The 25805-nt window shown below is 44.7% G+C and overlaps 1 protein-coding gene across 1 annotated transcript in view; it reads left to right on the top strand.

Annotated features, from left to right (window-relative positions):
• dock3 (dedicator of cytokinesis 3) overlaps positions 1-25805 on the top strand; it is a 1008697-nt gene that overhangs the window by 704899 nt on the left and 277993 nt on the right. Inside the window, exon 15 of the mRNA XM_067999007.1 lies at positions 19497-19621. Within this exon, the coding sequence (XP_067855108.1) occupies positions 19497-19621 (125 nt within the window). The remainder of the gene's footprint in view (positions 1-19496; positions 19622-25805) is intronic.

Raw genomic sequence — 25805 nt, 5'->3', positions numbered from 1 at the left:
GCTCTGATCACTATATGCTGCAACAGTGTAAACAGGTTCATGAAGTTTCCTCTGGTCAGAATTTCCAGCAAAATTGCAAATGTGACAGAATACAACAGAATAAAATACCGATCCATTTCCCTTTTAAATAATGTTATAGTCTCTGCCTGAATCGCCCCTTGTGATAAAATATTCCCCTGTTCAAATAACCCCCTGTGAAAATTATTTTCTAACTTCCTTCTTCATTCTTCTCATGACAATCTTGAGTATGCCCTCTTGTTACCAATCTGCCAAGACATTGGAAACGTCTTTCACCAGTTACCCTCTCAAAGCCTTTCCCAGTTTTGAAATGATGCTTATATTTTTTGAATACTGGGAAGGTTCTTTGTTGAAGATTGTCATTTTATTCTTTGTCCAAGTAATTTTTCAGCCTGCAGTTTTTTACTCTGCCAATGATCTATCTTCCTGATATAACTCCCACCATTTTTTTTGAAGCAGGTGTGACAGAAATGAAGTAAGATTAAAAAATTTCAATCTCTAGAGAATATTCATTAAGATCTGGCAAACCAAATGCATCAATACATATCTCTCACTTCTTCCTATGGGACAAAAGGTGGTTAAATATGTTATGGCCTGTTATGCAGAGCAATTAGTGTCATTCTGTCCAGTAGCACCCCCGATGGCTGTCTGAATAAGTAATAATTTCTTGCACTCACAGATCAATGGGTCTCCCAGGAAAAAGGTCAAACCATTCAATCGAAGCATTGTAATTGACACCCAGCGCATCTTCTTAAAGTGATAGGCTTGATTGACAGTGTGCATTGAAGACTTGAGTCAGGTTTGATTCTTTCATGGACAGCTCTCTGGCCAGGAGCTATAAGGTTGTAAGTTTACATTTGGCTCCCTGCACTCTGCTCACTCAGAGACAGGGCTAGTCTGAATGCTCAGTGGTAGTCTATCATCACGTAAGAAGTGATCGTCAATCGCTCAGGATCAGTGTTATGTTCAGGGTTAGCATCTTTGTTGTTTGATGTTTTGAAAAGAATAGTAAAGTTTGTAATTACTGTTAATACACTGTTTGTACTGAGTTCATTTATGTGTTTAATGTTAAATAAATTTGTCTGGTGGTTTATAGCCTGAGCCATGGTCCAGAAAAATTAATATTCTTTCACCTACCAAGGAGGAAAAGTTCACATAGCAGTACATGATATGTTCCAGTAAACCTGAGCACAACAGCAAGTGTTCTCTGTTCAATCCCTGGTTCTTGCAACATATACCTATGTGTTGGGAGGTAACAAATCACTGAGGTTGATAGGATGCATGGGGTCCACTTACATAAATGTCCAGTGACACAGAAGCCAGGGAAAATACCTAGGATATAAATCCAAACGCATGGGATGAGCATTAGTGGAAGAGGGAAATACAAATTCAGATTCAGAAGGTATTCCACTACAAGCACATATATAATGCTATACTTACTGCTGACTCTTCGCCTGCAAATGACACTTTTCACACCGGCGAGAATGAGATCAATTAAACAACCCTGCCTCGCTCTCACTCGTAAGATTATACATCCTGCACACTAAACTCCCATCAATTTCCTGTGAAACTAGAAGCACTGCAACATAAATTGCAATCAACATGACAATACTCCCGTTATTATACTGGAGTCAACAGAACACTACTCCAGTTATTATACTGGATTCTACACAGCACTACTCCAGTTATTATACTGGAACCTACACAACACTACTCCAGTTATACTACTGGAATCATTACATCACTACTTCAGTGCCAAGAGGCAGTCTCATTGAATTAAAGAATTCAAATCCTAGTGCATATTTTTTTTCCAGTACTAGGGTTTTGCATCACTATTAAGACATGCCCGTGGTAAAGTTGGTGCAAAATGTATGTATAACATGGATATGAGTTGATGAGTAATTTTATGCCTACAAGAAAGAGCCTCTCTGAGCCCTGTGTTGTGAACTGTCCTTGTTAGTCATTTTTATATGTCAACAAGTCAAAAATAAATCTGGTCAGTAACTAGTTCTCTGCAGATTATTATGATTACTGAGGGTTACATCAACTTTGCACCAAAATATTTGATGTTAAAGCAAACAGGTTATCTATTTATCTGGTTATAGTAAGAAGGTTACTACTGTTACTGACCAGCAAATCTTGTAGTTTAAATGGAAATGTGTGACGTTTCAAATTCAAACATTAGTGCATGAGATAAATAGGGATTCTCCATATGGCATGTGGGATATGGGCAGCCAGGATTGCCAAGCAAGTACAGATCATTACCCTCCCTGAGGACTGTCAGGAAAATGGATGCAATCTCTATACTGCAAAAAGATCAGGCAATTTTGAGCAAGTGAACAACAAAACAAAAGAAAGGATAAAAGAAAATTGATGTTCCATCCAATCATTTCAGCCCAACAAGTAATTTGTCTACCCATCTGCTCCACGGAAATTGTTCATTTATCCTGTGCATAGGTATTTGAATTTTGAAATTTGCGTTATTATTTGAACCATTCAAATAGTTCTGATTGTTACTCCCTTACAATCAGCGGCACAAGCTGGAAAGTAATATATCTGCAGAAATAAGCTCACATCCTTCCTCATTCATTTTGTACTCTCCATACATTAGGAACATAGGAACAGGAGTAGGCCATTCAGCCCCTCGTGCCTGCTCCTCCATTTGAAAAGATCATGGCTGATCTGTGATCTAACTCCATATACCCGCCTTTGGCCCATATCCCTTAATACCTTTGGTTGCCGAAAAGCTATCTATGTCAGATTTAAATTTATCAATTGAGCTAGTATCAATTGCCGTTTGCAGAAGAGAGTTCTAAACTTCTACCACCCTTTGTGTGTAGAAATGTTTTCTAATCTCGCTCCTGAAAGGTCTGGCTCCAATTTTTAGACTGTGCCCCCTACTCCGAGAATCCCCAACCAGCGGAAATAGTTTCTCTCTATCCACCCTATCTGTTCCCCTTAATTTCTTATAAACTTCGATCAGATCACCCCTTAACCTTCGAAACTCTGGAGAATACAACCCCAATTTGTGTAATCTCTCCTCGTAACTTAACCCTTGAAGTCCAGGTATCATTCTAGTAAACCTACGCTGCACACCCTCCAAGGCCAATATGTCCTTCCGAAGGTGCGGTGCCCAGAACTGCTCACAGTACTCCAGGTGCGGTCTAACCAGGGTTTTGTATAGCTGCAGCATAACTTCTGCCCCCTTGTACTCCAGTCCTCTTGATATAAAGGCCAGCATTCCATTAGCCTTATTGATTATTTTCTGCACCTGTTCATGACACTTCAACGATCTATGTACCTGAACCCCTAAGTCCCTTTGGACATCCACTGTTTTTAACTTTTTACCATTTAAAAAGTACCCTGTTCTATCCTTTTTTACATTGAATTCCATTTGCCACAGTTTTGCCCATTCACCTAATCTATCAATATCCCTTTGTAATTTTATGTTTTCATCTACACTGCTTACAATGCCACCAATCTTTGTGTCATCGGCAAACTTAGATATGAGACTTTCTATGCCTTCATCTAAGTCATTAATAAATATTGTGAATAATTGAGGCCCCAAGACAGATCCCTGCGGGACTCCACTAGTCACATCCTGCCAATGTGAGTACCTACCCATTATCCCTACTCTCTGTCGCCTTTCGGTCAGCCAACTTCCTAACCAAGTCCGTACTTTTCCCTCGATTCCATGGGCTTCTATCTTAACTAACAGTCTCTTATGTGGGACCTTATCAATGCCTTCTGGAAGTCCATATAAATAACATCCATTGACATTCCCCTGTCCACTACTTTAGTCACCTCTTCAAAAAATTCAGTCAGGTTTGTAAAGCACGACCTACCTTTCACAAACCCATGCTGGCTCTCTCTGATTAACTGAAAATTCTCGAGGTGTTCAGTCACCCTTTCCTTAATTATAGACTCCAGCATTTTCACCACAACAGATGTTAGGCTAACTGGTCTATAATTCCCTGGTTTCCCTCTCTCTCCTTTCTTAAAAAGCGGAGTGACATGTGCATTGGTCCAGTGTCTTTATTCAACATAGGAATTTCACTGTGGCCCCATGAGGTCTGTGTGGTTTTAAGAACCATGGATCCAGATTATTCCCTTTTACTTTTATTCTTTTACTTCAGCCTTCAACAGCAGTGTTTTCTACTGCACTCCCAATAGGAAAAGTTTTTGAAGTTTTTTCTGGTTTGGAATTGAAAATAGAAAATAGGAGCAGGAGTAGGCCATTCGGCCCTTCGAGCCAGCTCCGCCATTCAATATGATCATGGCTGATCATCTATCTCAATACCATATTCCCACTCTCTCCCCAATACCCCTTGCTGCCTTTTGTGTCTAGAAATCTGTCTAGCTCCTTCTTAAATATATTTGGTGACTTGGCCTCTGCAGCCTTCTGTGGTAGAGAATTCCACAGGTTCACCACCCTCTGAGTGAAGAAATTTCTCCTCATCTCAGTCCGAAATGTCCTACCCTGTATCCTAAGACTGTGACCCCTCGTTCTGGACCCCCCCAGCCGGGGGAAACATCCTCCTTGCATCCAGCCTGTCTAGCCCTGTGATTGATCCAAGTAGCACAAACAGTCCAGCCAGAGAGCATTCTGTCCAGCACAGGAGATCGGTACAGTTGTTTGAAGGGGCGATCCTTTACACATCACAGCTTCGGACTCCATAGGTGTATGGGTGGGGAGAAAGCATTGAACCCACAAGTCGTCTTCACGCACTTGATTACACCTTCTCTGTCGGCAAGGCGTGATGCTCAAGCATCTGCCTCAAAGTCCTGTAGTGCAAGAATCTTCAAATTCTTGGGCAGGCAAAAGAATACTAACTCCGAGGGTTCTAAAAGAGGTGGCTGCAGAGATAGTGGATGCATTGGTTATGATCTTCCAAAATTCCCTAGATTCTAGAATGGTCCCAGCGGATTGGAAGGTAGCAAACGCAACCCCACTATTCAAGAAAGGAGGAAGCGAGAAAACAGGGAACGACAGGCCAGTTAGTCTGACATCAGTCGTTGGGAAAATGCTGGAATCCATTATTAAGGAAGTGGTAACAGCACACTTAGAACATCATAATATGAATAGGCAGAGTCAAAATGGTTTTATGAAAGGGAAATCGTGTTGGACGAATTTATTAGTTTTTTGAGGATGTAACTAGCAGGGTATTTAAAGGGGAACCAGTGGATGTAGTATATTTGGATTTTCAAAAGGCATTCGATAAGGTGCCACATAAAAGGTTGTTATGCAAGATACATGGGGCTGGGGGTAACATATTAGCATGGATAGAGGATTGGTTAACAGACAGAAAACGGAGAATAGGGATGAATGGGTCATTTTTAGGTGGGCAGGCTGTAACTAGTGGGGTACCACAAGGATCGGTGCTTGGGCCTCAGCTATTTACAATCTACATTAATGACTTGGATGAAGGGATGATGTGGAGATGCCGGTGATGGACTGGGGTGGACAAATGTAAGGAATCTTACAACACCAGGTTATAGTCCAACAATTTTATTTTAAAATCACAAGCTTTCGGAGATTATCCCCTTCGTCAGGTGAATGGATGAAGGGACCGAGTGTAATGTATCCAAGTTTGCTGACGATACAAAGCTAGGTGGGAAAGTAAGCATTGAGGAGGACACAAGGGTTCGATATTACCAGGGCGGCGGGGGGGCGATTGGGCGCGTGGGTAACGTGCCTAGTGAAATCAGTCTGCCCTGTGCTCAATCGCAGGCTAATTAGATCCACTTACCTGGTCTTCCGGGTTCCCCGCTGCTGAGCTGCGCATCGGGCGGACTGCGCATGCGCAGTAAGGTTTGTCAGCTGGTGGAGCTCTGTTTAAAGGGGCAGTCCTCCACTGACTTATCCTGCAAGAAATAGGAAAAACTACAGCATGGAGCAGCCCAGGGAGAAGGCTGCTCCCAGGTTAATGATGCCTCACTCCAGGTACCATTGGAGGGGTGAGGAGGAGGGGGAGGACAGAGATCTTCCCCCCCGGCGGGCGAGAGGAAGCGGCCTGCCTCTGCCACCAAGAAGGCCTGGCTCAAGGTGGCAGAGGAGGTCACCTGCACCACCAACATTTCGCCCACCTGCATACAGTGCAGGAGGCGCTGTAATGACCTAAGTAGGTCAGCCAAAGTAAGTACACTTACTCATTCCCCTACACTCCGTCTGCCACATCACCGCCCCCACCCCACACCTCCTTCTGCCCGGCCAACACTACTCTGTCACATCACCCCTCATACCCACTCAAACCTCATCCTCATCTTCCCTGCACTTACTCACCTCGCCAGTACTCATCCCGCCACTACCACTCAACCCAATCCTCATACAATCTCATGGCTCCATCTCATACTCACCCTCTCATGCACCTCTTTCAAGGTCAGCCTCACTCAACCTGCCACTACCTGTGCTGCAGCCACAGGGCATGCATCACATATGTGCAGTAGGCAGCGTAAGGCAAACGTGTCGTGAGCATGAAGGGGATGCACAAGGATGTTTGAGGGTTTGTCATGGTTTTTACTTGTATTTAATTTCTGACCAACTCACATCACATATTATATTGGCACCACTACTGCCACGTCTTTGCGAATCTTGTCTGGTTTGTGCAATAATGCCCTTTCCTGAGGATCACAATGAAGATCCACACCTGATGCCACCCATTGTGTCACTGCAGAGTGGGTGTAGGTGTATTTGCAGGGCTCTTTTGTGCAGACGACTGAGAGACGTCGGCGATGTCCCCGGTGGCACCCTGGAAGGATGCGGAGGAGAAGTTGTTGAGGGCAGTGATGACTTTGACAGCGACAGGTGAGAAGATGGTGCTCGGGCCAGCCGGGAGCAGCTCAGCATGAAGGAGGCTGCAGATGTCCACGACTACATGTCGAGTGACTCTGAGCCTCCGTGTGCACTGCTGCTCAGAGAGGTCCAGGAAGCTGAGCCTCGGTCTGTGGACCCTGTGGTGAGGGTAATGTCCTCTGCGACGCATCTCTCTCTGCCTTTGCCCTCCCTCCTGCTGTGCAGATGGATGTGTTACAGCACTCTGTTGTGGAGCTCCACGTGTCAGAGGTGGACGGCGAGGCTGGTGATGCTGTTCGCCCTCCGAGGAGGTCATGACTGCAGCTACGGCGGCCCCCATCCGGAAGATGTACATCTGAGGGGGTCCGCAAGGTAGGTACATGTGTCTGGACCCCGGGGTAAGTGTGCAAGTTGGTGATTTTTTTGTGTTAGGAGGAGGATGGTGGAGGCCAAACTTTGTCCAAAGCGACAGAGTGGCCTCCTGCAATGAGTGAGGGTCTCCCCCCCCCCCCCCCCCCACCACCTGTCAAATGGACCTTTGCAGCTGCCACAGGCTGATGGCTGCAACACGTCCATTTCAACTGGGAGTGTTTCCCCCAGTACGGGGAATAGTCCCAGTTGATTGTAAAATCCCACCCCTCCTGAAATATCTCCTTAATCAGGTCTGTTAACGACCTGAAATACCAGAATAAATACTTCTAAGTGGTACCCCGCCGGCTTTAATTGCCTGCGGGAGTCCCACATGCGGGGGCTCCGCGCGCACGTCAGCGCATCTGTGGGGAACCCGGAAGTGGGCGGGTTGGAGCCGGGCTCCCGACCCGCTCCGGGATTCCCCGATTTTCGGAGCCCCCCCCACCAGGAACGCACCCGATAGCGGGTGCTAATATCGAGCCCAAAGAGTCTGCAAATGGATATAGACAGGTTGAGTGAGTGGGCAAGAAAGTGGTGGATGGAGTATAATGTGGGGAAATGTGAGGTTATTCACTTTGGTAGGAAGAATAGAAAAACAGAATATTTTTTAAATGGTGAGAAACTATTAAAGGTTGATGTCCAGAGAGACTTAGATGTCCTGATACAAGAAGCACAAAAAGTTAGTATCCAGGTACAGCAGGCAATTAGGAAAGCAAATGACATGGTGGCCTTTATTGCAAGGGCTCGGAGTAAAGAGTAAGGAAGTCTTACTATAATTGTTACAGGGCTTTGGTGAGACCTCACCTGGAGTACTGCGCACAGTTTTGGTCTCCTTATCTAAGGAAGGATATATTTGCATTAGAGGCAGTGCAACGGAGGTTCACTAAATAATTCTTGGGATGAGAGGGTTGTCCTATGAGGAGAGGTTGAGTCGAATGGGCCTATACTCTCTGGAGTATAGAAGAATGAGAGGTGATCTCATTGAAACATATAACATTCTGAAGGGGGCTTGACAGGATAGATGCTGAGAGGTTGTTTCCCCTGGCTGGAGAGTCTAGAACTAGAGGGCATAGTCGCAGGATAAGGGGTCGGCCGTTTAAGACTGAGATGAGGAGAATTTTCTTCACTCATAGGATTGTGAATCTTTGGAATTCTCTACCCCAGAGGGCAGTGGATGCTCAGTTGTTGATAATATTCAAGGCTGATATCGATCGATTTTTGGACACTAGGGGAATCAAAGGATAAGGGGATCGGGCAGGGAAGTGGAATTGAGGTCAAAGGTCAGCCATGATCTGATTGAATGGCTGAGCAGGCTCCTATTTCTTACGTTCTTATGTTCTTAACTCGGATGGAGGCTCGGTGTTCAATTCAGTCAGCCTCTAGCTTTTCCTCACAAGTCAGATTTTCCCTCCCATAGACATGATGTCTTCTGGCACAGTTCCCTCAGACCATGGAACCAAGGTCAGTTCTTAAGGAGGAAGGAACTTGCATTTATTTATATAACTATTTTCACATCCTTAGGACATTCCAAAGTGCTTCACAGCCAATGAATTACGTTTGAAGTGTAGTGGCTAATGTTTTGTAATGAACTGCAGCAGCCAATTTGCACATTGTAAGATTTCAATTGGTATACAGCTGTAGTTTACAATATTCAGAAATCCTTCTTTAGCCAAAATACTTGTTCCAGTGGCAAACCAAACCTCATCAGAGTTCATCTGGCTTTTGCTTGATATTTACGTATTAATAGGAAATCTGTGGAGAGCACACTGTAAGATTGAGTTTTATGAAAAAGGCTTGGAAAATCATCATTTTTGTCTAACCATTGTGACTAATTTGGGATGTTAATTGTGTTCTCCATCGAATAATGTAATCTTTTGAAGGTGTGTCATCCTGTCATCTTAAATTTCTTACTGTTAAAACAGTCTTGATTTTAATTCCAATATTTTGAGTTAATGGATATCAATCTCTAATAGCAGGTCCATTAACTATTTGGCACTCAGATCTGAATAGCCTTAGTTATCATCTAAGTCATTAATCTGAGATTGTTTGAGTTTAATTATTTTTTCCCCAAGATGTTCTCTCTGTCACTTGGTGGAGGTGAAATAGAGATTTCTTTATGTAAATGTTTTTAGAGCACTGCTATCTATCAATCTGAATAAACTTAGACAGTTACTTGTTTAGTCTGACAACAAAACCTTAGGAATGATCATTATTAAGCAATGTAATGTTGTCAAGAATATTATGTTTGTTTTTTGACAGCAGTACTCCTTTTTCACTTCTTCCCCCTTCTCTGATCTCGTTCTACCATTCCAGTGTGTCTGGGCTGGATCAGCGTGGCCACTTTGCAACACACATCCGTGTTATAGACTGGCCGGCCAAAACTGCCAAAGAAAGTAACCGGATCAATGGTACCTCGTAAGCCAATAGCAAAAGAATAAATTCTACTTATAGAATGGCTCCCTGGAGCATCCTCTCCACAGATTTCCTATTAATAGGTAAATATCAAGCAAAAGCCAAAAGCCAAATTGTGTTGTTTGAATTTTTCTTCCAAATGAGGGACCTAACAAATAGGCTGCCCCTTTTAAAAAGAACTTGGGGAAAGATCACAACGTCACAGCAAATCAGTGCCCTGTACACCCTTGGGGGTCCCCAAGCCTTTGCTCCGCCAACTTGTACCTAAGCTCTATGGACTGGGTAAGTGGAGAGGCGAGAGTGTGCACACCTCCATATCAAGCAAACAGAAATTCTACCTGCGTAGATTTCTCCATAGTTTATGGAGACTCTTAAACATGGTGAAGGGGTTCCCTGTGTGTCAAACACCCAATTAACCAAAAACAAATCACAAGGGCACAGTGAGTCCAACTCTTAAAGGGATATTTGTCCAGTTGGACAATAGGCCTAATCCAAAGATATGTAGAGAATAAACTATATTAAAAGAAGGCCTTACTGAAGATAGATAACCTAATTTTAAATAATGTTATTCTATTCCATGACAGTATCAGTGGATGGCTGTCAATTAAGAGTTTAGCTGATTGGCACAAATCTGATTATCAGTGATAATTCCAGTGTAAAGGATTATTTCACACTTTGCATGGCATCAGTGTACTAGTATAAGCAATATGTGATCTAATATTGCTACTCGATACAGCTGGAGGACTTCTGCCCTTCCCAGGACTGAAAGCATCTCTGTGTGAAACTGAGAATGACTGTTACCTCACTGGTGGCATAGCTCATGGGCAGTCGAAGACCTGGAGTGTGGTTTCTGATTTACCATGATCCTTGCAGCATTTGGATCACGCATCACTGTAACTAGCACATTTTTTGAAACAATAATTGACATGACTGAAAGATACTGGCCTCAGGCACAACTAGTTACCTGCCACTTTATAAAACTTGATATCGATTTAAGTAACTTGTTCTTCCTATGATAAACCACTTACTGCCAGTTATTTACATTATAAAATATTTTTTATTTTGCTTTATCTTCTATGATTTTTTGCAGTATTTTCTTTTAAGATATGAATGATGCACCTATTTGTTCTTCCTTCCTCCCTCCTCAAAACCTTCTTTCTTTTCTCTGTTATTTACATGATAAAGAGATTTTTTTCTTTCCTTTACTTTCACAGTCGATTTGTAGTTCTTGCTGAAGCTGTCAATGTAGCAACAACACAAGGATAGTTTTTCCAATTGTTAAATCTCTAATAGCCCTTATTTAGATGGTCATTCAACAGTGTTCAAGCTCAGCATCAAAGCACCTCATAAATATCCCCCTCTGGTCTTGCTGCAAGCAGCAGTCCCCTCAGCAACACAAATAAACTTCTTCCTCAGCATTACTGTTAATTCAAAATTAAACTGTGTAGAAAGCTGAAAAAATTAAATCTTATTTCACAGTTGTTTGTAAATTTTCTATTGGATCACAATACACTCCCTCTTCTGCTGCTCCTCATCTCACTTGAGTGAAGAACCACCATTTCAGGTGAAAAGTATCTGGGGAAATGATTTGAGCAGCTGATTTTGTGGAACTTGCTGTTCAGTGGCTGGGAGCTTTGAAAAAGAAATTGACCAATGTAACTACTAGATTCAAAACTTTCAATGATGTAGATTAGGAAAGACCTTCATGTGTGTATTTTGGTAGCTAACAGCAGGACGGTAAAGATGGTGCCTTTGAACATTTACTGATCATTACAGTCTAACATATTTGATATGGTTCCATTTTTACTTTTCTGTCTTGGTCACAAATGGTTTGTCTTGTCTTTTTCGTGCAACAATGTTTGAACTTTTATACAATTTCTATTATTTTCTAAAATGTGTGTCCCAGTGTTCAGCTGTGAGTGTTGTTCTGTTGACTAATGTCCCTATCCCTCTGTGTTACCCCTTCCCTTCCTTCTTTTTCTCTGCTGCAGAGATGAAGATAGTAGGGTGTAAGTCCCCAATGCCTGCTTGCTTTCTTCATTAATATACATTGCGCTTCAGCAATAAAGCACCAGAGGCATGCACACAAGGCTACTGCACTTGCCTCAGTAAACCATTTTACTACTCTAAGGCTGGGCTACATTGGCTGTATTACATATATTTCAAAAATGAATGTCACCTTACATGCTCCAAAACCACTGCTTCCTTACACCATCATAAATTAACTTTATACCTGAGAAGATGGTATCCTTTATATGGGGGGAAGAGAGCTGTGATTTAATATTGTAGGGTAGCTGCAAAATTTTCCAGTTCTTGGAATCGAGTGACCGAGAGCACGCTTGATAAAAGTCAGTGCTGCAGGAGAAATGCACTCAATTCAGGAGCTTAGAAACTCATCCACCTTCAAAAGCCATTGCCTCCCTATTAAACATGTATTCCATCTTTCCCATTTTCAAATTGAATTAGATGCAGCATTGAATACTGCATCTAAATATAGAACTGCTTCAAGAATCCCCACAGTGTAGCTTGAGGCTACTGATGTGTGGAATCTACCGTGTATCATGTGAACTGGATTCCACAGGCCCAGAGCAACAAACAACCAGTTATTTGAAAGTCATGCTCCAAGGGTTAATTTTCTAGCTGCCAGATCTCGTCCAGTGGTGGGGAGGTTTGTACAGACCAAAACAGTGGGCAGACTGGTTCAGCTAGTGCTCAGAAATGATTTCAGCCTGTGACGAGATGTAAGGTTCATATTGTGACTATAACACTGCTGGACCCAGAAGTGCTGGTGAAAGCCACCAATCTAGATGGTACTTGCCACCTCTAAAGGCAGCAACGTTACCTCATTTACCTTATAGTAATGCTTTCAAAAGTTCGGGCTGCAATTGACAGCAGCATCGTAAGGTAACTGCAGTGCAAGAGAAATTGCACTCAACTTGTTATTGTGCACAAAAGATAATCAAATGTAATAAAATTACAATGTTCACTGCTGACAATTGCCCGATTCAGTTTTACTGTGCTATTCTCTCGAGATCAATGGCCCTACTCAGTGTCACTGCTCTGTTCTTCATTGCAGAACAATGTTCCCATGCAGTGGATGTTTTGCTACATTAAAGGCGCTATTTAAATGCAAGTTGATCTTCATTGCAGAACAATGGTCCTGCACAATGTTACTGTGCTATTCCTCACTGCAAACAACAGTGACTTCACACAATGTTACTGTGCTATTCCTCACAGCAAACAGTGACTTCACACAATGTTACTGTACTATTCCTCCCAGCAAACAACAGTGACTTCACACAATGTTACTGTGCTATTCCTCCCAGCAAACAACAGTGACTTCACACAATGTTACTGTGCTATTCCTCACTGAGCCACAGCAGCTTCACACAATGTTACTATACTATTCCTCACTGCAATCAACAGTGGCTCACACAATATTACTGTGCTATTCCTCACTGCAAACAACACTGGCTAACGCAATGTTACTGTGTTGTTCCTCACTGCAATCAACAGCAGCTTCACACAATGTTACTATGCTATTCCTCACTGCAAACAACAGTCGCTCACGCGATGTCACCGTACTGTCCTTCACTGCACTCACAGTGAGCTATCCCTCACAGTGAGCTATCCCTCACTGCACTCAACAGCAGCTTCACACAATGTTACTGTGCTATTCATCATCCTAGAACAATGGCCGTGCTCAGTTATTGGGCTTCTCTACGCTATTGATAGTAATAGCTCCACATAATGTCGTTATGCTACTCATTGCCCAAGAAGACCCCATTCTGTATTATTGGGCTGTTCTTCACTGCTAACAGTACCCCACTACCTGGGCTGCTCTTCACTCTCGAACAATGGTCCGACACAATGTTATTGTGTTATTATTCCAGAAATGCCCTTCATAATGTTACTGTGATAAAATCTTCACAACTCGATCTTTGGCCTACATAGAGCAAAGAAAATGGAAGCTTTGAAGTACTTTAATAAAGCCCCTATGACGAATTTGCTAGTAATGCTCTCAGAACAGCCACGGGGTATTCAAATTACTCTGTGGCACTACTTTAATTAATGGTTTAATGCGTTCAGATGAAATTCTTATGTTCTTATTTCAACCCAAAAGAAAATAAATTTAAAAACAGAAGTAAATGTTTGACAGATCAAAGGCTGTTGTGGATGACAGCACTTGCTGGGAGTATTGTATTTTCCAGTACAATAAATGTTATTGCATCCCTGAAGCATCACCACCATTATTTCATTTTTAATTTGTGGACAAACTGCCTTGTTTCCTGCACTATTCATTACGCCAATTAGGAAAGGTATACGAGAGGATTGGGCATAATCAAGAATTTGAGATATTTTACGCCAAGTACTGTTTCAGATTTCTTCTTGCCTCGTACTTGAGGAGTAAATGTCACATTTCATTTTACTGCTCCTATGAGACCATTTTGTTTCCAACATACGGAGACAAAAGTACACCAGACACTCATTGAAATGACTCAAACACTGCAGTGTGCTGCTGAATATAAAGGTATTTCCCTTGCTTCGACGCACAAAGTTATTCAATGTGTCAGTTTCGACGCACATTAGAAAAATTCTCCCTGACATCTAAATAGATGTAGAAAGGTTACTATGCAATTTATGTATATTAACTTTATGTAGATCAGCAACATTTGAATTTCAAGTCACCATATTCCTAAGGTGGGTGGGGGGTTTAGAGTGATTATGCACGCCAAATTTGCTGAACAGTACTCTATTGTGGACAAATCCAGCTTTGTAATATTTAAATTTTGAGTTATTTTTCTTGCTACGAAGCAATGCAATTGTTGCTGTCCACTTTGGGTGGGATGACATCACCACAGTCAGCCTGGGCTTTATAACTGTGTATCATTGAGGCTTCCCCGATGGTTCAGTGAGTTTATCGGACCAGGAGGCTCGCAGCTTCGATCCTTGGCCTGTCCTGATCTCACCTGGGTTGCAACACATGGCCATAACACTTCCTGGGCTAGGATGAAGAAATTTAGCCTGGATTCCTTCCAGTGGAAGCGTACGTGGGTCAACTTGTTGTATTGTCCGATTTAACAATAGCACACCTGGTTTTGAAGCTGTAAAAGGGAATGCAGCGAGGCATGGCAATGTGTGTATTTGCTTTTAACCATATTACTAGAGGTGCCCTCCTCCACATTATTTCCAAGCCAAGTAGAGGACCCGGAGAAGAGCCTAACCGAAATCTACAGGTCAGTGTTCCCCATATAGAGCCTTACCCGTCCACCATCACCTCCTGCATTCTGCTCACAAACCAATTTTCAGTCCATTTGGTTTAACTCCATATGCATATTGAGGATCATGGTGTGCACATTACCTGCCTAAATAAGCAGGATCAGACCTCTGGAGGCAAGGAGCATACCACTTGGCTGATATTAAATTACTGCCTCCCTTTGCTGTAATATAGATGTGATATTGTACCCCATTTACTGTCCAGGATTGTCTCACAGGGGAAACAGCACTGTGAAGTAAATAAAGTGACCCCCAGAGCAATCAGAGGCAACATAACTGTCTTAGGTCAGGAGTTCCCGAGGGTGCCTCCGACCACTGGTACCGGGACTATCATCTCGATTCTGACCATGGGCAGGTTGACCTCGCAGCTGTCACAATTGTTGACCTGGTCAGCATGCCGATGACATCAGGGAAAATCCCTGGCCAGATTGGCAATGTTACATTCAGAACTTCTGAGAAACAGCTTATCTGCGGTGTTATTGGGGAAGGTTCGACAGGAAGGAAATTGGCTTAAATTGCAGAAGCGCTTCTAGTATTAGTTACACTGACTATGGGCTCCTGATTCTTGCTTCTTTTCATCCTGATATGTTAGCGAACTAAAGCAGCAGTCAGATATTTGCACCATCTTACCATATCTGTTAAGTTTTGTACCCCATTTGTAGGCAAGAATTGAGAATCAGGAGACTGCAATCATGTAACTTCCCCATCTGGGGTCTTTGTGATCCTAGCCATACCAGTGCTAAATTGAAAGAAAGACATCTTTATGTTGAATGTATGGTCTCATGGCTCAAATAGAGACAAGCGAGCTCCCCTGTTTGTTGGTCCCACCACTCATTTTAAAAAATATCTTACCAATGAAAGATAAGTGGAGACCAATGCCAGCTCGGGAGACCCACAAAAAGTGCTTCTCCATTGCCTTGGGTACCCAGGGGTCCCCAACGTCATACAAGATAGAGCTGCAGACAGCTGGAGAACCGTACACCTGGCATCAACAGAATTTCTCAAATGAAAAGTACCTGAATATTAAACTTGATATGACACTCCACTGTAACCAAAGGGAACTGGAAGATGATTTTGTTCATTTGGGTTATTGCTTTAAATTGAATAAAACAATTGTGGGTCACTAAAAGCCAAAGAAGTGACATTAACTTCTGAAAAGCCAAAGTATTGACTGTGAAACATCAAGGGCTCGATGTTACCAGGGCTGCGGGTTCGCGGCGGGGGGGCTATTGGGCGCGTGGGTAATGCGCCTGGTGAAATCAGTCTGCCCCCCGCGCGATCGCAGCCTAATTGGATCCACTTACCTGGTCTTCCGAGTTCCCCACTGCTGATCTGCGCATCGGGCGGGCTGTGCATACGCAGTAAGGTCTGTCAGCTGGAGGAGTTCTATTTAAAGGGGCAGTCCTCCACTGACAGATGCTGCAACAAATAGCAAAAATTTCAGCATGGAGCAGCCCAGGGGGAAGGCTGCTCCCAGTTTAATGATGCCTCACTCCAGGTATCATTAGATGGGGTGAGGAGGAGGGGGAGGACAGAGATCTTCCCCCCCGGTGGGCAAGAGGAAGCGGCCTGCCTCTGCCACCAGGAAGGCCTGGCTCGAGGTGGCAGAGGAGGTCACCTGCACCACCAACATATCGCCCACCTGCATACAGTGCAGGAGGCGCTCCAATGACCTAAGTAGGTCAGCCAAAGTGAGTACACTTACTCATTCCCCTACACTCCATCTGCCACATCACCGCCCCCACCCCACATCTCCTTCTGCACTGCCAACACTACTCTGTCACATCACCCCTCATACCCACTCAAAGCTCATCCTCATCTTACCTGCACTTACTCACCTCGCCAGTACTCATCCCGCCACTACCACTCAACCCAATCCTCATACAATCTCATGGCTCTATCTCATACTCACCCTCTCGTGCATCTCTTTCACAGTCAGCCTCAATCAACCTGCCACTACCTGTGCTGCAGCCACAGGGCATGCATCACATATGTGCAGTAGGCAGCGTAAGGCAAACGTGTTGTGAGCATAAAGGGGATGCACAAGAGTGTTTGAGGGTTTGTCATGGTTTTTACTTATATTTAATTTCTGACCAACTCACATTTCATATTATATTGGCACCACTACTGCCATGTCTTTGCGAATCTTGTCTGGTTTGTGCAATAATGCCCTTTCCTGAGGATCACAATGAAGACCCACAACTGATGCCACCCATTGTGTCACTGCAGAGTGGTGTAGGTGTATTTGCAGGGCTCTTTTGTGCAGACGACTGAGAGACGTCAGCGATGTCCCCGGTGGCACCCTGGAAGGATGCGGAGGAGAAGTTGTTGAGGGCAGTGATGACTTTGACAGCGACAGGTAAGAAAATGGTGCTCGGTCCAGCCGGGAGCAGCTCGGCATGAAGGAGGCTGCAGATGTCCACGACTACATGTCGAGTGACTCTGAGTCTTCGTGTGCACTGCTGCTCAGAGAGGTCCAGGAAGCTGAGCCTCGGTCTGTAGACCCTGTGACAAGGGTAGTGCCCTCTGCGACGCATCTCTCTCTGTCGTTGCCCTCCCTCCTGCTGTGCAGGTGGATGTGTCACAGCACGGTGTTGTGGAGCTCCACGTGTCAGAGGTGGATGGCGTGGATGGCGAGGCTGGTGATGCTGTTCGCCCTCCGAGGAGGTCATGACTGCTGCTGCAGCGGCCCCCATCCGGAAGATGTACATCTGAGGGGGTCCGCAAGGTAGGTACGTGTCTCTGGACCCCCGGGCAAGTGTGCAAGTTGGTGAATTTTCTTGTCAGGAGGAGGGTGGTGGAGGCCAAACTTTGTCCCAAGCGACAGAGTGGCCTTCTGCAATGAGTGAGGGTCTCCCCCACCCCCCCACCTGTCAAATGGACCTTTGCAGCTGCCACAGGCTGACAGCTGCAACACGTCCATTTCAACTGGGAGTGTTTCCCCTAGTATGGGAAACAGTCCTAGTTGTCTGTAAAATCCCACCCCTCCTCACATAATCCCTTAATCAGGTCAGTTAATGACCTGAAATAGCTAGGTAAATATTGTCAAGTGGCACCCCGCTGGCTTTAATTGCCTGCGGGAGTCCCACATGCGGGGGCTGCGCGCGCACGTCAACGCGTCTGTGGGGAACCCGGAAGTGGGCGGGTTGGAACCGGGCTCCCGACCCGCTCCGGGATTCCCCGATTTTCGGAGCCCCCCCCGGCCAGGAACGCACCCGATAGCGGGTGCTAAAATGAAGCCCCAAGTATCTAGGGATATTTCTCCATGTGTTTAACTGACCTGCTGATCACTAGCCGGGGACAAAATTATATGTGGCCACCTACTTAATACCTATCATATACCATTTGTATAGAGAGAGACCATCTGCCAATCATTCGGCACAAAGGCCTCAGGCTTCACAGTGACCGTTTGGTCACCTAACAGGACCTGTTTGTGTGGGACGAAAGGGACTGGTTTGGGATTCTGAAATGTTGCAGAGTGCTGGCTTGTATATATTACAGATCTGCTTCCAATGGAGCAATGTGGCAGTGCGTTAGGGCTGCTGCTGTTTAAAATCCCCCATCTACATTATGAGGTGAAGTTTAGAGCACCAGCCGCAATGCTGAAGGAGTTGCAACTGCAGTCATTCAGAAATCACAATCAGAACTTCAGAGTAAGATGGGACGCTTCTGGCCACACACTTCCCTACTGTACAGACCAGAAATGCAAAAACACTAAGAGTACCGAACAAAATGGTAACACTCAGCACTGCCAATGGCTCCCAGTTTATGTCCACAAGGAAAAATTACCTCTTAAGACGGGTCTCCATTAGAGACATTTGCACCATCTTTTTTATATTACAGTGGTGGGGCTGTAATATAAGTGCAGTGTAAAAGAACTATGTACTTAGAAGGAGCAGCATTGCTGTACTTACGAGTTTTCAGGCAAGCTCAGTTCTTGGAACAGCCTACCCTAAACATTCTGTCTGTCAACCACCCCAACAACTTCATACGGCAGACGGTGTTACATGAGCTGGGCTTGGCAACTTTTGCAATGAAGGATCGGCACTCTTGTCTTGATTTTTAATCAAACTTCTAATAAAGAATTATGTTAAATAAACTCAGCAATGTAATAGCATCACCAATCATACCATTTCATGCTCTCCTGTGCACACTGTTGGCAGAGTACCTTGCAGGACACTTTGTCATGGTGATATAAATGGAACAAACTAATAGAATGAAAGAAAAACTGTAACTGCTGGAGATCTAAAATTAAAAACAGAAAATGCTGCAGATACAGAGGAGGTCAGTCAGCATCTGAATAAGAAGGTAGGTTAATATCTTAGCCAGACGATTCATCAGAACCCTTTATTGGGAAATGTTTGTCGCAGCCCTAGGAATGACATGCATATCTCACTGACTATGTGTTCAGTCAAACCCTGACCCTGCACTGCACTTTGTTTGGATTAACCCCACCACTGCAGTTTGAGTGTACAGTCACCCGTTAACACTGACCATTTGCTGAGTGTCGACTTCATCCTTACGTTATTTCTGTTCAATTATATTAACGTGACTTCTTTGGACATGTTATGTAAATGTCATGTAGGTGACATCAGGAACGACCTGTATCTGACATTGGAACGAGGGGATTTTGAGAGAGGTGGAAAGAGCGTGCAGAAGAACATCGAAATAACAGTGTACGTGCTTTATGCAGACGGAGAAATACTGAAGGTAAGACCATTTTTTAAAACTTGCTGAGAAATTCTCCTGCTCAGTTGGAAAAAGCAGACACCTAAAGATCCCAGGTTCGATCCTCAATCTGTGCCCAGTTAGATGATCACAACCAAGGTGGCAATGTTGAGGGGTTCTAATATTTACCTCCGTGCCTCTGAGCTAGGAAAGAGAACATTGTCCAAGGTTCAACTGCTGGTCACTACCAGTGGTCCCTGCTAGAAAGTGCATTTATCAGATATTGGGTGAGAACATAATTAGACTCAGCTGTTCGCCCTCCTCCCCCACCCCACTGCCCCCCCTCCCCCCCTCCCCCCCCCCCCCCGACTAGCATTTACTGTCTAGGCTCTCACAACAACAACTTGCATTTATATAACACAGTTAATGTTGAAAAATGGCCCAAGGCGCTTCACAGATGTGTAAACAAATATTGGGCATCGAACCAGAGAAGGAGATGTTAAAAGGGTGATCAACAGCTTGGTCAAAGAGGAGAGTCTTAAAGGAGAAGGAGGAGGTTGCGAGGCGAAGGCGAAGGCGAAGGGAGGAGCTACGCACAAGCGTGAGAAGAACAGAGATTATACTGCTAGAGCAAGTTACAGAGATAGAGAGGGGTGAGGCCATGGAGGGATTTAAATATAAGGATGAGAATTTTAATTTTGAGGCATTGACAGATTGGGAGCTAATTAGGACAGGTGAGGAGGACAGTGTAGGATAGGATACAGGCAGCAGAGTTTTGGATAAGCTGAAGTTTACAGAGGCTGGAGGATGGGAGGCCGATCAGGAGAGCATTGGAATACTCAAATCTGAGGATGACAGTGGCAGGAATGAGGGTTTCAGCAGCTGATCCGTTGAGGTAGGATAGAGGTGGGCAATGTTACAGAGGTGAAGTACGTAGTTTTTGTGATGAAAAGAATATGGAATCGGGAGCTCAGTTACAGGTTGAATAGTGCACCAACATTACAGTCTGGTTCAGCCTGAGACAGTGGCCAGTGATGGGGGTGAAGTTGATGGCAATGGGTAGGGAGTTTATGGCAGGCGCCAAAGACAATGTTCAACTGCAAGAAATTGTGGCTTTTCCAAGACTGGATGTTGGACAAGCAGTCTGACATGAGAGAGAAGGGATCAAGAGAGGTGTTGGAGAGATGGAGCTGGGTGTTGTCAGCATAAAGAAAGAACTTGCATTTATATAGCAGCTTTCACGACCTCAGGATATCCTAAAGCGTTTCACAGTCAATGAAGTACTTTTGAAGTGCAGTCACTGTTGTAATGTTAGAATAGAAGTTTACAACATGGAAACATGTCCATGTCGCCCAGTTTATACCACTAAGCTAGTCCCAATTGCCTATAGAGTCATAGAAGTTGGGAAAGGTGGCAGCCAATTTGTGCTCAGAAAGATTCCATAAACAGCAATGTGATAATGACCAGATAATCTGTTTTTTAGTGATGTTGTTTGAGGGATAAATGTTGGCCAGGACACTGGGAGAACTCCACTGATTTTCGAATAGTGGCATGGGATCTTTTTACGTCCAGCTGAAAGGGCAGGTAGGACCTCAGTTTAATGTCTCATCCAAAAGATGGCACCTCCAACAGTGAAACTCCCTCAGTACTGCGCTGAAGTGCCAGCTTAGATTTTGTGCTCGAGTCTCTGGAGTGGGTCATGAGCCCACGACCCTCTGACTCAGAGGCGAGACTGCTGCCATTGAGCCACGGCTGACATCTAAAGCATACATGTATAAGCTAACCCATGTCCAAAGATGATGCGGGCAAAAGGGCAGCATGTAAATGAGAAAGAGAAGAAGGACCATGGATGCATTCTTGGGGGATTCTCAAGGTGACAGTGTTGGGTGGAAAGAGAGGGCATTGCGAGAAATGCTTTGCTACGATCAGATAGGTAAGAATGGAACCAAGCGATGTTGGACCCACCACCTGGACAACAGAGGATAAGTCCTTTTCCATGTTGAGCACCACTTGGAGGTAGCACTGAGGGTAGCAAGGGTACAGAATGCACTCTGGGTGGAGGACTTCAATGTCCATCACTAAGAGTGGCTCGGTAGCACCATGACTAACCGAGCTGGCCGGGTCCTGGAGGATATAGCTGCCAGACTGGGACTGCGGCAGGTGGTGAGCGAACCAACACGAGGGAAAAACCTACTTGACCTCGTCCTCACCAATCTACCTGGCGCAGATGCATCTGTCCATGACAGTATTGGTAGGAGTGACCACCGCACAGTCCTCGTGGAGACGAAGTCCCGTCTTTGCACTGAGGACACCATGCAACCTGTTGTGTGGCACTACCACTGTGCTAAATGGGATAGATTCAGAACAGATCTAGCAGCTCAAAACTGGGCATCCATGAGGCACTGTGGGCCATCAGCAGCAGCAGATTTGTATTCCAGCACAATCTGTAACCTCATGGCCTGGCATATTCCTCACTCTACCATTACCAACAAGCCAGGGGATCAACCCTGGTTCAATGAGGAGTGTAGAAGAGCATGCCAGTAGCAGCACCAGGCGTACCTAAAAATGAGGTGCCAACCTGGTGAAGCTACAACACAGGACTACATGCGTGCTAAACAGCAGAAGCAACATGCTACAGACAGAGCCAAGCGATTCCACAACCAATGGTTCAGATCAAAGCTCTGCAGTCCTGCCATATCCAGTCGTGAATGGTGGTTAACAGTTAAACAACTAACGGGAGGAGGAGGCTCTGTAAACATCCCCATCCTCAATGATGGCAGAGTCCAGCACGTGAGTGCAAAAGACGAGGCTGAAGCGTTTGCAACCATCTTCAGCCAGAAGTGCCGAGTGGATGATCCATCTTGGCCGCCTCCCGATATCCCTACCATCACAGAAGCCAGTCTTCAGCCAATTCGATTCACTCCACGTGATATCAAGAAACGGCTGAGTGCACTGGATACAGCAAAGGCTATGGGCCCCGACAATACCCCGGCTGTAGCACCGAAGATTTGTGCTCCAGAACCAGCCAAGCCTCTAGCCAAACTGTTCCAGTACAGCTACAACATTGGCATCTACCCAACAATGTGGAAAATTGCCCAGGTATGTCCTGTCCATAAAAAGCAGGACAAATCCAATCTGGCCAATTACCGCCCCATCAGTCTACGCTCAATCATCAGCAAAGTGATGGAATGTGTCGTCGACAGTGCTATCAAGCGGCACTTACTCACCAATAACCTGCTCACTGATGCTCAGTTTGGGTTCCGCCAGGACCACTCAGCTCCAGACCTCATTACAGCCTTCGTCCAAACATGGACAAAAGAGCTGAATTCCAGAGGTGAGGTGAGAGTAACTGCCCTTGACATCAAGGCAGCATTTGACCGAGTGTGGCACCAAGGAGCCCGAGTAAAATTGAAGTCAATGGGAATCGGGAAAACTCTCCAGTGGTTGGAGTCATACCTAGCACAAAGGAAGATGGCAGTGGTTGTTGGAGGCCAATCATCTCAGCCCTATGACATTTCTGCAGAAGTCCATCAGGGCAGTGTCCTCGGCCCAACCATCAGTAACCTTCCCTCCATCATAAGGTCAGAAATGGGACTGTTCGCTGATGATTGCACAGTGTTCTGTTCCATTCGCAACACCTCAGATAATGAAGCAGTCCGTGCCCACATGCAGCAAGACCTGGACAACATCCAGGCTTGGGCTGATAAGTGGCAAGTAACATTTGCACCAGGCAATGACCATTTCCAACGAGAGAGAATCTAACCACCTCCCCTTGACATTCAACGGCATTACCATTGCCGAATCCCCCACCATCAACATCCTGGGGGTCACCATTAACCAGAAACTTAACTGGACCAGCCATATAAATACTGTGGCTACAAGAGCAGGTCAGAGGCTGGGTATTCTATGGCGAGTGACTCACCTCCTGACTCCCCAAAGCCTTTCCACCATCTACAAGGCACAAGTCAGGAGTGTGATGGAATACTCTCCACTTGCCTGGATGAGTGCAGCTCAACAACACTTAAGAAGCTTGACACCATCCAAGATAAAGCAGCCCACTTGATTGGCTCCCTTAAACATTTACTCCCTCCACCACCGCGCACAGTGGCTGCAGTGTGTACCATCCACAGGATGCACTGCAGCAACTTGCCAAGGCTTCTTCAACAGCACCTCCCAAACCCACTACCTCTACCACCTAAAAGGACATGGGTAGCAGATGCATGGGAACAACACCACCTGCACATTCCCCTCCAAGTCACACACTATCCCGAAATATATCGTTGTTCCTTCATCGTCGCTGGGTCAAAATGCTGGAACCCCCTGTCTAACAGCACTGTGGGAGAACCTTCATCACACAGACTATAGCTGTTCAAGAAGGTGGCTCACCACCACCTTCTCGAGGGCAATTAGGGATGGGCAATAAATGCTAGCCTGGCCAGCGATGCCCATATCCCATGAACGAATAAAAAAAAAGTGTTGGAGGGGGATGGAGTGGTCAATCATGTCAACGAAGAATAATGCATCACAGTAACAGAGAATGTCATTTGTGACTTTGGTTTGGGCTGTTCTGGTGCTGTGGGAGAAAGGAAACCTGATTCGAGGTTTTCAAGTAGGCAGGTGCGGAAAAGATTGACAACAATGCGTTCAAAGGCTTTTATGCTGACTCCTAAAAGTCTTAATTTTGTAATAACCTATTCATAAAGCCATATAGGCAAGAAGGCCAGTACTGAGTTTGTTAACCTCAGCCAAGATGATGATTGCAGTTGGCCTCAATATTCCTAGGGATCTTGCAGCTGTCAGAAAGAGAATGTTATTAGTGCGACTGGGTCAAAACCCAAGTGCGAGAGGCAAAATAGCAATGTTTTAACACATCTAGTTTCCCTCCAACACACATACTGAGTATTTTACATAATTCTTACCATCAGGACCCATTTTGGAATCGAACTGTTAGAGACATCACTGATGGAGTGGTGTCCAGGAGCATGCCCACTCATTGCAGTGGGAGCAGATATTTTGGATTGTCTAAGAAACTGATCTGCCCAATCATGGGACAGTATGCTTCAACATTCAGATCCCTTTGGTTTGTTTTTTTCTCAGTCCATTTCAGCTGATTTAAATTGAATGTTTTTTGTTCATTCAGTCAGTGCTTGACAGATTATATATTGAGTTTGGCAGTGTGAGAGAACTGAATTAACATACACAACTGAAGCTGAATCACCCCAGGGTCAGGTACTGTATCTCGACTGATGTTAATTCCGATTGTTTATGCTGTCAGACGCAGTAACTCCTCAAGCAAGTTGTCCGATTATTTAATCTGCATCACAGTTTAAACAAAAATACTCAGAAGAGTCAACAGAAATAGACAAAAATAAAAGATATTATTGATTCTTTATAACTATGACTTTGATTCTTTAAAGCAGCTCAGCTTGTTTAAAAGATTTTAACATTCGGATATTTAACTGTAAGATAATGGAGTTTTCATATACGAGCCCAGCATGAACAATCAGAGAAAACAAAGTAATTACACACTTCAGTTCAGCAAGATTAAAAGAGGATAGCACTAAAATAGATATTTTTGATTTTAAAGTGTAACACCAACATGTGAAGAAAGCTGCTTGGGTGAGATGCCCGAGAGCTGATGGTGCCCTTGGAACCTCGCCCAACAAGTGTCAGCATCTTCAAGATAGGTGTAAGGAGAGAAAACGTGTGACGTGGCAAATAGAATAGGCTTGCAATTTCTGTTCCTACCGCTGCACCAACTTGGTGCTTTGTCAGATTTTGTGTCTCTTGTTACTTACATACTGTGCTTGGCTGCAGCCTTCATTTTCTGAATGACGGTGACTGGGCATACACCCTGGCTCACACATTCCTTCAACTCTGCCACTTGGTATTAAATCCAGCCCAGGCTGATGAGATGAAACTCTCCTCTCTGGCTGCATGGGTCCCATGTGAAATGAGCTTGGGTGGTCTCAGTCCACTTCCTAAGGAGCATGGCCCTAATGCACAAACTAACGGGTAATGGGTAATCAGACTCAAACAATGATGATGGCTGATGTGGGAAACTGTCATATTGCTGCAGTATGGCGTGCTCTTCTGAGGTTAGGTTTCAGGCACGTTGAGCAGATTGGAATAGAGGGATATCAGACTGATTAGAATAGAGGGATGTCATACTGTGGCAAAAGAAAAGATCAATAAAAGATACAGGAATATTTTCAAGTGTAAGTGA

Source organism: Heptranchias perlo, chromosome 17, assembly GCF_035084215.1.
Source record: "Heptranchias perlo isolate sHepPer1 chromosome 17, sHepPer1.hap1, whole genome shotgun sequence".
Lineage (NCBI taxonomy): Eukaryota > Metazoa > Chordata > Chondrichthyes > Hexanchiformes > Hexanchidae > Heptranchias > Heptranchias perlo.
The sequence above is the reverse complement of the archived record's forward strand: the minus strand, read 5'-3'. Positions and strand labels throughout refer to the sequence as shown.